Consider the following 12,008-nt stretch of genomic DNA (forward strand, 5'->3'; position numbering starts at 1 on the left):
GCTTCTTCAAAGAAAGAATTCTTTTGGTTATCTTCCCATAAACTTCCTCAAGGCTTCCATTAATGCAAGTTCCATTATTAACACTTGATTCTTTTTTCCTGTACACTTGAATTGATCCATTAGAAACCTGCTAGAACGATTATATATTTATATCGTAGCATTCCATGGGAAGTTTTGGTTGTAGTGGGCTTCTTGCGAGTTCTAATCCCATTCCATTATGACTAGAATCGGTCCAGTAGAGGCTAGAGCATAGGCACTACAATAAATTGGAGGTTTCATAAAGCATGACATATCAATGGCATTTCCGAATGTACAATTTATCTTTGGCACCACGTGAAGAGCTTGATGGAAAAATTCGATGCCTATCGTGAAGAAAAAGGTAATCAAACTGCCGACTTGCTGAGAGGAAGGGGAAAAATGAAGAATCAAATATGACAATGGAATGAATGGATTGGTTGAGTTACTTAGGCGAAGCCCAAAATAGAGAAATTGGTTGCCTGGATTTTAAATTCAATCATTTTCTCTTTTTCTCAAGATAATTATTAATAAATAAATAAATATATGCATCTTTTTGGAGAAATGCATATTTTCACTTTAAAAACTTTAATCTATACCACCGTACCGTTACACTAAAGCAAACCTTATGTACAGGAATACAATCAATACATGAATCTCTTCTCTTGCTTCATATTGGAACAAAATCCGGTCCATTGACAGCACTGGAACTGTTTCAGGATCCGACCTAAAATCCGACCCATATAAATAAATCTATCCACCTAGGGGTTCTCCTAGTACCCACAACCAAACCATATGCCCCATCTGGATGTGATCTTGGTTATATGGATCCGCTTTATATCCAACCTATTTCCAACTCTTCTTCTATCCCAATGAATGATGTAAGAAAACAATCCAGCATAGGGTGATTTATAGAGCTGAGAGTCAGTTGAATAAAAGCAATCAACATGAAAACATGATGAGAAATACGACAACTGAATGATGAATCCTTTTCATGAGTCACTGTCCATAGGGCGACAGATTTCAAGCATTGACATTGTTTACTTACTCCCGCAGAAGAATATACAGGTTAAACAAAATGGTTAGAAAATAATGAAATGGTTCACTGGTAGTTGAAAGAAGAGATTATATGCCAATAAGAATGTTTTGTACAACCAAATTTTTAGGAGCATTTCCTCGACTGAGAGAAAAGTTGTAATCACCCCGCAATGAGAAAAGAAATCAAGAATCAAGATTCTATTGGTGTACTCAAAAGTTTCTAATAACCCCAATGACAGAAATTAAAAGTTGATAATTACTACCACCACCACCACCGGCCCTAATAAGATAAGTTTTTAATGTCAATACTCAAGATTCCAGACTAGATTGTGAGGATTGAAGTGCACACTCTTGCTGACCTTAGGACATTATTGCTGTCCTTCCAAATACTCAAGGCAATTGAGTTACTGCAATCAAATTTTATGACCAATCCAAATTATTCAAGGCAATAGAGTTTATTGTTTCACCTGTTAGCTGCACGTTGAAATTATTGATCTGTCAAATATTTCATGCCATGTTCATTCTCCATTCCTTCAGGAGTTGCTCTATTCCCTGCTCTTCGGGTACTGCAAGCAACATGCTTGATGATGGACAAATGAAGGTCAAACTCTGCTTTCAGTTTAAAGCAGCTGGCTTCAATCCACTTCTCTGCCACACTGGTTGACACACTATCTTGGCTGTCTCTCTCATGTTCTTCAATGGCAGGACGTATTTCATTATACAGAGACTCAAGTTGAGAAGTGGCTTGCTTCTTTTTTCCCTGCAGGTTCAATGACAGTAGTATTACTTTTACTAAAACCCTGTTTTTTCTTTTGGCAGATGAGTAACAAATTAATATATTAAAGAAAAAAGGAGATACAGTATTTACAACAATAATACACCTCATTCTGAAGCCTGGTCATTACAAAGGTGTGGCCACTAGACTTGTTCACGGGCCGGGCCAAGCCGGGTTAGGGTTGGGCTTTGTCTTTATATTAACATAAAACATTCAGGCCCAAGCCCAAGCCCAGCCCGACGATGAGGCCTAGTTCTAGAGTCTAAGCCCTGCACCCATATAAAGCCTGAAGCCCAACTAGAAAATTGGGAAAAATGATTTTTTTCTTTTTTACTCAATAAAAAACTAATTTATTTATATTAAAAACTTCAAAACTCAAAAAAATTGAAAAAGCTCACCATAGCTTGAAAAAGAGAAGAGAAACAAAGAAAATAACATATTATATTAATTTTTATTCTATAAAATATGTTTTTTGCTATATAATATGTTATCAAGTTGGGCTCAAGCTTGGGCCGGGCTTTTTTGAGAAAGCCCAAGCCCAACCCAAAAAAATGCTGGGCCTAGTGTTTTAGGCCCGCACCCAAGCCTGCGGCCATAAACTCATTTTCAAGCCTGACTTAGAACGGGCCAAGCCAGCCCGGTCATGAACAGGTCTAGTGGCCACTTGCTTGAGAGCAAGTAAACCAATCTTGGACTTTTACCCATAAACAAGTTTAAATTTTCAACATGATACACCCGATACAGGGTGTATCATCGTATTGTATCTTTGACTACACGGTACAAGGAACGGTAGGAAACAATGTGTTTCTTATGCAAGAAAAAAGTTTGAATCGTCAAGTCTTTTGGAGATTTATCAAGATTTGGAAAATATTACAAAATAGGTAACACTTTTCAATTTTTTTTCATAATATGTTATGATTTCTTGTGTTTGTGTTTGTGTTTGTGTTTTTTTTTTTTTTTTTTGCTTGAATGCTTCAAAATGTTTAAATCTATGTTGATCTACACTTCTCGTGTTGAAAGTCACAGTTTTTTTTTTTTGGTGTGTGTGTGTTAGTTGTCAAGGCAACGTGTAGGCAACAAGGTACCCTTGGAGGCTCACCTCGCCTAATCACCAAGTAGTTTTGCATGTTGTCTTATAAAATACTTTTATATTTTTATTTTTTGAGATTATAATTATAAAATAGACATTATTAAACTAAAATATTCATTTTGTATGCTTTTACACTAATTTCTTTTTATTATTTTCTTATTTGTCAGGGTTTAATCAAAACAAACATTCCTAACTGCTGTATTGAACCCTCAAAGACTTAAAAACCTGAACCAATAAGTAAGAACTTAAAATTTTGTCTAACCAACACATTTTCTTCTTCCACCTTTTCTTTTATAGGGGTTCAGCCCCTATATATTTTGATTTTTCTTTTCATTCTTCCTTTTCTTCTCATGAATATGTTGATTTTCTATACTTTAACATGAAGTCTATACTTTTCTTATGGAAATTATGGATATAAGGAAATATGTTTATGGAACCTAGGGAATTACCCTAGGCTATATGTATTTTACTTAAAAACATCCATCGCCTAGGTGACTAGGCGACAAGGTGCCCCCCTGTTGCCTTGAAAACTATGGTTATAAATAGATCTATGAAATTTTTATGATGAAATTTGGGAAAAATATAAAATAACCAAAAATTGAAAATTGTATTTTTTTTTTATCTGCCCATAAAGGTTGAACATGCTATAGATCTATGGACGATCCATCATATCCATAGAGCGATTGAAATTTCTTCTTCAATATTTAATTTTCATTTTTTTGTAATTTTTGAAATTAAATAATAAATGTTAATTATTTATATTTCCTTGTGATCTGTCCATAAAGACCAAGTATATTGTAGATCTATGGATAATCTGTCATATCCATAGAGATTGAAAATTCTTCTTCAAAATTTTTTATTTTTTATTTTTATAATGTTAGAGATTAAAAATAAATTATAGTTAATTATATTTTTTGTGATCTAACCATAAGGATTAAATATAGTGTAAATATATGGATGATCTATCATATCCATATAGCAATTGAAATTTCTTCTTCAATATTGATTTTTTTTATTTTTTCTATCATATAGGTTATTAATGAATACCATCATTCATGAAGGTATATTCTATACTTTCCATCACTAGATGCCCTTTTGTTTCAATTGTGAATATACAATGCTAGATGCTTAGTCATCCTTAATTCATCATTCATCATTTTAGTGCTACATGTGTTCAATTATCAGGCATTGATATTTTGTGGTTACAAACCTTCTAGACAATGTTTATATGTTCCCATATGTTGCGTACGATGTACTTCATAAAACCACTGGAATATGTTAATCTAATGTAATATATGCCTCATTGAGGCATTATATTTAGTGTTATCGATGTATTTTTATGATTTATTGAAGCATCTATGGTGTTTCCATGTGTATCTTGAATTTAATCTACTAGGTTTAATATTTTGGTGGTTTTTCATGTTCATAGGTAATGGTATAAACTACTGGATTTAAAGTGCTTTCAAAGCACTTAGGTGCAGGCATGCATTTAAGCAGCCTTGTTTTATAAAAAGATTTCCCCAAACAAAAATTAAGTATATAATGTTTCACATGGATATACGATAAAGCTTATTCCAAGACAAAGCAGACCCCCCAAATTGAGCATAAACTAGAATGCAATTCTATAGACGAAAGACATCCAAGGGCTATAAGGATAGGAGACTCCACAAAGGCGGAAGCATGCCCAGTTCTTCAAGGTCTCAGAGAGACTAAGTGAATGAATTTCAGGAATTTATGACAGGGTTTTGGGGGCCAATACATGGGTGAATAGAGATCAGCTGTTTTTAGGTAATTTGCATTGTAGAAAGTATGTAAACATCAGGGTTTGATTAGGTGGCTGATGTCATCCTAAAAACTATGTGGGATACTTGGATATCTATAGATCTAATAAAAAATTTTGGCAGATACCAATAAAAAAAAAATAACACAGTAATATAATAACCATGAAAAAATGTCATATTTTCTTTAAATACCATAGCTATACAACAAGATTTTAAAGAACCTCAATGGAAAGAAATCAGAATGTAAGAGTTATTTGGTATTTAGAAATATTCAGTTTCGAAGACGGTAATCAGATGTTTCCACCAGTGCCAATTACTCAACTCAACTCAACTCAGCCCTAATCCCAACTATTTGGCATTGGCTCCATTTAAGAAATTTAATAATATTCTTATAGCTTGTTCTACACTGTGGGCTTCTATTTTTTAAGATTATGAGTTTATAACTATACCTCTTAACATTTCTTGAAGTTTCATAAATAAACTGCATTTCACTTTCTTAATGTATATCTTTTTCAAGTTTCCTCATTTTCTAGATTTCTAAGAAAATTTTCCCAATTTACACTTGACAAAGTTCCTAAGAAAACAAAAAATAAGCATATCTGGGGCAAAAACCATTGCAAAATATGTTTGAAAATTTGCTAGGTGGCAGGTGGTTTAGCAAGGCCAAAAGAACCACACAGACCCCCAAAGAAAAAATCCCAGTTTTCTATAATTTTCTTTTTGATTGGTACACAGTTTCTTCAGTCTCTCCTCAAATGGCAGATTAGTCCATTTCTCCCTCCACTTCTGAACTGTACAATTTACAATTTTGCATGTAGTATGTTTCTTGCAATTTTTTGTATCTCAGGCCACGTCAGGTCAACCTAACCTAACCTGAGGCAAAACTATCTCACTCCTGAGTCCTGACCACAACTCAACCCCAGGTGACTCAACCTTGAACAACTCATCTCCAATAAAACAATAACCCTAGCCCAATCCAAGAACCCAGTCTACAAGTTTGTCTTGTAAACCAAATACAAAAGCAAATAAAATAAATAAGAAAAAAGAATCCCTGGTTGAGGGAGTAACTGGTCCCACCAAACCAAAATGTCGAAACCCCAAAGCATAACAAAACAACTACAAATCCAGGCCCTTCTGGAATAGGAGGGGTTTTGAGAGATGGACAAGGTAAACTTTTATCATTCTTTTCTGGCCCTGCGGGTATGGGCGAATCCCTCAAAGCAGAACTGCTTCCTGCAATTCAAGGGGTGCAGATAGTTAGCAAGCTAAACTTGACAAATTTGGTGATTGGAGGAGATTCGAAAGTGGTGGTAGAATGGCTAAAGAATCCAGAGTCTATAATCTGGTGCTACCAGAATGAAATGAAAAGATTTACATGGCTAACCAGGAATATGAATTTGAGGATTCAATGGGTGAGGAGATCAGCAAATGGTGTGGTGGATGCTTTGGCTAAGCAAGGGGTAAATAGGTCTATTTTATTCAGGGCACACTTGTAAAGTGTTTTCTTTTTGTATGAGAGGTAGTAGCTCGTGCCTCTATGGGATGCTTGTAAAGATATGACATGAAGTTTATTAATAAAATTCAAGTCATTTATCAAAAAAAAACAACTACAAATTAATTTATTCCATTCGCAGCCAACAATCACAGGGAAATGGGGAGAGAGACTTACCACTGCCAATGATAGTCAGTTCAAGTGGGATGACAAAATGACTGCAGACAAGGAGAAAGGAGGTTTGAATCAATTGTGAACCAATGGGAAGCAAGAATAGGGAATTCAGCTATTACATGCGCAAGGAGTTGATTTAATGTTTAGATCATTTTTTAAGTAAAACCTACTTAGCATCCATTATTTCTTTTCTGTTCTATAGAGAATAAAGAATTAGAACAAGGCCGATTGCTGTGTAGGGTGATTTGTGATAATTTTAACCATCACTTTATGTGCTGTGAGTCATGTGAGACATGAACCCTCTATTAGGGCAATCCAAGATGACTTTGTGATTGCTATGACTGAAACCAGTGAATATGGTGCAGACTATAAAAATTCAATTTGTGAACAAGAGGCAAGTAGTTGTCTATTGATGCCGAAGCAGTCTAGTTTCATTTTTTTTTCTGTGACTGACTCATTGTGTTAAAGTGAGGTTATCAGATTCTAGGATTTATTTGATTGAGACTTGTCACTGAAATGGGCTAAATTGGTTGAGGTGTTTTTGACTGCAAAAGGGAAACTTAAGTACCTAACTGAGAAGAAACCTGAATCTGGTTGCAAGAGAATGCTCAAATAAAGACCTGGTTATGGAATTTCAGGTTAGGATAATGTATTTGGGAAGAAATAGTGTTACCTGTATATATCAGTTGTTTCAATCCTTTTTTACACTACATCAAGGGAGATCGATCTTTAGAAGACTCTTTTACTGAGTTGATGGTTGTGTGAAGAATTGAATATATACCAGCCAGACACTTCTGATATTATTACAATGCAGCAACAAAGGAATGATTTCTATGTTGCCAATTTTTTATCTGGAGTTAAGCCTGAGTATGAATTAGTGGGATCATAAATTTTGGGCAGCCTTGAGTCACCATGGTTTGCAATATCAGCGATAGGCGAAATTTTCCCAAATATCCTCATTTTGCTAGGTGGTGATACAAAATTTTCTGGGAATCTTTTTTTTTCCTGATATCTCCGATATTTTGCTGATATATCAGCAATAATTCAAAGTTCAAACTTCACTGACAGGCTATATATTTAAGATTTAAAATTTTAGAAATTTATTAAAAATTTTTCAATATTTTAATAAAATCATCATAATTTGTTCTAAAACATTATTCAAGAAGAACCAATGAGGAATTGGTGATTTGATAATTGTTTTATTATTTTGATACAATTCACTTTCTAAGTCACTGTAAATTCAAAAGAAAATAAAAAATGCATATAATTACAAAAGAGTTTTCTCAATCTAATCAAAATATATAACAAAAAATATGAGTCAAAATAGTAAGTGACATTTAATGAAGAGACAATGGCTAAAATACTAAAAGGGAAGCAGAGAGAGAGAGAGAGAGAGAGACGTGTTAAAGTCTCTCAATCCACACTTTTGACTAAAATTCTGTCTTTTCCATTAAATTCTAGACATTGAAAAATGATTACCCACCAAATTTCAGCCCCAAATTCACCCACCACAGATATTCCATTTCAGCATCCTTATTGACTAAAACCCATCCAAACTAGATCTTCATCATCAAGGCCCCATTTGACCAATCAAACGTTGCATCAGACTCAAAGACCCAAAAACCATAGTGCATCAAATCAGTGTTTTTTTTTTAAAAACACAAAAGTGTGACATGAGGCATTCTACTACTTGGCGGTGTGAGGCGTAGTTTAGAACATAAGAGGTGTAAGCCTCCTGAACACAAGGAGGCATAAGCCTCCTTAAGAGGAGGGGGATGAGGAGGAAGAAGGAGGGGGAGGAGGAAGAGGAGGAAGGAGGATCTCATCTCTCTCTCTCTAGATAAGTAAAGAATCATATTCCATTAATTCAAAGATTGATTACATGAAAATCCCCATATAGAGGTGTGAGGTGCTGCCTCTCCATACAGAAAACACAAATTACAGTTGCACCCAGAACAATGTTGCCCTGTTTGTCCCTTGTTTTGCCAAGACATCAGCAAATGCATTAGCTGATCTCCCAACCCACTGTACTGTCACAGATATATTCCTTGTCAACCATTTGAATTTCTTTATCTCATTCTTATAGTCCCATGTGACATCCTCCGGATTATTTAACCAGTTCACCACTGTCTTAGAGTCCCCTTCAACCAGAAGCTGCTCCACACCCATTTCTTTTGCAAGAATTATTCCTTGTATTGCAGCTAACAGCTCTGCCCGAATAGAGTTCCCAACACCTAAAGGGCCAGAGTATAGTAAGACAGCCTCTCCAGCTTCATTCCTCAGTACACCTCCCAATCCAGAGGGACCCAGGTTGCCCTGGCTACTCCCATCAAAATTCAGCTTCAAAGAACTGTGAGGAGGGGGGACCCAGCTTGTCATTACCTTTACCTTGGAGGAAGAACAGCTTGCTACTGATAACCAATCCCTCCAACAATCAGTAAAGGAGAAATGATTAAACAAATCCAAAGTCTTTAACCAATGTATTGTCCTATACATAATGCAGTCCTTCAAGACCTGACTGCCCCTCCCCTTTTCCTAAAAGATCCTGGCATTCCTTTCTTCAAAACTGTCCATAACAAGGCTGCTCACGCACACCTCCACATTTTCCTTCCTCTTTTATGGGGCCAATAGAACATAGAAGGGTTAAAGATTGTACTTACTTCTATTGGCATATCCCATCTACACCCAAACAATGAAAGAAGCCAAACCCAGAGCTTTGCAGTGACACTACAAGATAAAAATAAGTGATAACGGTCCTCACCATGGGATCTGCAAAGAGTGCACCAATTTGGACAAATACATAGGAAGGGTCTTCTCTTTTGTAGGTTATCCATCATGCTTACTTTACCATGCCACACTTCCCAACACAAAGCAATAACCTTGGGGGGAACCGGCCTACACCAAACTTCTTTGGAAGGGAAACTTTGTTGAAAGGAGGTTTGGCACAGGAATTTAAAAAAGGAACCACAAGAGAAAGACCCATTGGGGTGAATGGCCCAAATCCTCTTACCAAGCTTCAAAGATCCAACCAAACCTTATCGAAGAGACCAAGAAGCGCAAACAAACAATCAACTTCATCCTCCCTTAACCCTCTACGAAAAGCCAAAATCCCAAGACAAAGACGACAAATTTAAAATTGAAGGAATGAATTTTGAAAATCACCTCTTTTTTATACAAAGAAACGGAGTACAAGGATGGAAAAAGGTCTTTAGGGGAAGATCTCCAACCCAAATGTCCTCCCAAGTCCCAAAACTGAGTAGAATTATCAAATCAAGCATCATACCTGATACAACTGAGGAACCATGGAAGAATTTTGTGTATTGCTTTCCATGGTGTTGCTAGGTTAGCCCTCCTTGAAGCACCAGCATCCCATCCACTCTATGAGCATCCATGAATACTCTTCACCACTTCATGCCACAGCCTATCTCACTCCATAGGCCACCTCCACAACCACTTCCCTAACAAAGTTGAATTCTTTTTAAGCACATTCCCAAGCCCCAATCCTCCTTCCTCTTTGTTTCTACCCACAACCTCCCAACTGATTAAGTGGTCTTTTTTACCTTCTCCTGGTTCCCAAAGAAAATCTCTCATCAATTTTTCCAGTTTCTTCACTTCCCTAGATGTTATCCTAAAGACAAAGAGGTAGTAAGTAGGTAGGCTTGTGAGGGTTTCTCTCTTTTTTTTAATAAAGATATTTTTATATTAAGAAGAATCAAGATCCCCTTCCCTTCCTTTTTCTTTCTTTCTTTCTTTCTTTCCAGTCCCTTTCTTTTTTCCTTTTTTTTCCAATCTTTTTGTCTAAGGTGTGCATGAAGCGCATGAGGTGTATGCCTTAAGCACGCAGCTTGCAAAAGGCTTATGAGGCATACACCTCTTGCACCTAAGGCATACACCTCAGAGGCGTCAATGCCTATGGCATATGCCTTAAGGCGTTTTGGGGGCGCCTTGTTTGGAGGTGTGCCTCCAAGTGTGCGCCTCCCACGCCTTTTGAAACACTGCATCAAATTTCGTAACTTGATTCCACCATTTGACCATTAAACAAAAATGATTTTGTTTACACTCACTAGATTAAATCTTCCCTGTGTCTGCCTTAATCTAGGACTTCAAGAGGGGGAGGGCCGATGTTAATCCCCTACCTAGACCCCCCTCTCAAACCACTTGGACCTATTAAAGCAAAACAAAAAATCAAAAGAAACTAAAAAAAACCCAAAGTATCCCCACTCAAACCCATTGAATGACAAAATAGCCTTTATAGACATTAGGCACTAGAAACTGCAAAAAACCTAGCCAAACTTTAGACAAATCATTGTCACTATGCAGTCAAATCTGTTGTAGGCAAGACTCTTGAGCTTCCTCGCATAGAGAAGGCTCCAAGAAAACCTAGCCCTATGGAGATCATGCAGCAAGGCTCATCCTCTCGATTTTCTCAAGAACTAGATCCCAAAATTGATCTTAGAGTATCACAAAATGTCCCCAATCATTCAAGAATGAAAGAAAGAACTACATCGTTTGTCTCAAGAAACATCCCAAAACATGCAATCTAGAGTTTAAATCAGCCCCCAAACATCAACTCCTCGCCCATTGACATTTCCAAGCTTCAATTAGCTTTGAATAGCACAAAGCCTCTCTTTTGGCTTAGAAGATCATTTGGAAACAGTAATATAGACGTGAGTCAACCTCTAGTACCCTTTTCAGGCTTGTTTTAGATACCAGAAACCATCTGTCAAGGCCAAGTTCAAGAGGTAAGCCTCTCAACCTGTTTAGTTCAAGTCTTCAGTTAATTTTTTATTATTTGGTGCTAATTTGCAATTTGCATTGTATTTTTTGATGATCACAGTTCTTAGTTGCTTGGAGTTCAACACCTGTGAGGTTTCACTTCATGCTTATTCTAATCTTGGATAAAGAGGGAGAGGGGCAAGGATTTTAGGGAATTTAGCACCTAATCCCCAATAACATTCCCTCAAAACTGAGATTAGGGAAGTGATACTTCACAAAATTTTGGAATTTCACCGATTTCTTGATTGGAATTAATGTAAAAAAATAAGACTAGATGAACCAAAGATTGGGCTGTCATTACAAGTTAGAGAGAGGGGTGGAGAAATGGAATCGCTGCATTTAAAAGAAAAAAAAAAAAAGATCAATTTTCAATGATTAGAGGACCCATTTGCTTGGAGCTCACACTAAGCATCCCTCCACCACTGCAATAAGCCATGATTTCCTTTGGAGGCACCATCGACATTGAATTTCGGAAGGGTGTGTAGCTGACGCTTCTCTAAATAGAGCATTTAATTTCATCTTCAATCAAGTAATCAAGAAGGTCCCAATTTCAATCCCCATTACCATTAATAATGTCACTGACTTTCAGATCCAAGTTAGTTCTCATTGGATTGTCTACATAACTGATTAGAGGGCACTCTGAAATGGAAAAATTAAGAGAGGGAGAAGAGGCTTAAGCCTAACCATAATAGCCTTAGTAATGTTTTTATATAAAACATTACTAAGGCCAATAGGTCTACAATCTTTCACCTCTTCAACTGTATCATGCTTTGAATCAAACAAACATGAGTTTGCTTTGCCATTCCAAAAGAAATCTTGCACCATGTTGAGAAGATCAGCACCAATCAAGTCCCAGCACCTCTGATA

At 36.4% G+C, this 12,008-nt stretch overlaps 1 protein-coding gene across 2 annotated transcripts in view; it reads right to left on the reverse strand.

The window, feature by feature from the left end:
• Window positions 1–1,121: 1,121 nt before the first annotated feature.
• The window catches only part of ASHH1 (SET domain group 26), a 59,298-nt gene continuing 48,411 nt past the window's right edge, over window positions 1,122–12,008 (reverse strand). The window contains exons 11-12 of one of the 2 annotated variants that reach the window (XM_010252139.3): window positions 6,369–6,409; window positions 1,122–1,813 (exon numbers count right to left, since the gene is read on the reverse strand). In XM_010252139.3, the coding sequence (XP_010250441.1) occupies window positions 6,389–6,409 (21 nt within the window). In that variant the 3' untranslated portion in view covers window positions 1,122–1,813; window positions 6,369–6,388. The remainder of the gene's footprint in view (window positions 1,814–6,368; window positions 6,410–12,008) is intronic. The other variant, XM_010252130.3, reaches the window with a different exon arrangement.

This window comes from Nelumbo nucifera, chromosome 3 (assembly GCF_055504915.1).
Source record: "Nelumbo nucifera cultivar China Antique chromosome 3, China Antique-T2T, whole genome shotgun sequence".
In the NCBI taxonomy this organism is placed as follows: domain Eukaryota; kingdom Viridiplantae; phylum Streptophyta; class Magnoliopsida; order Proteales; family Nelumbonaceae; genus Nelumbo; species Nelumbo nucifera.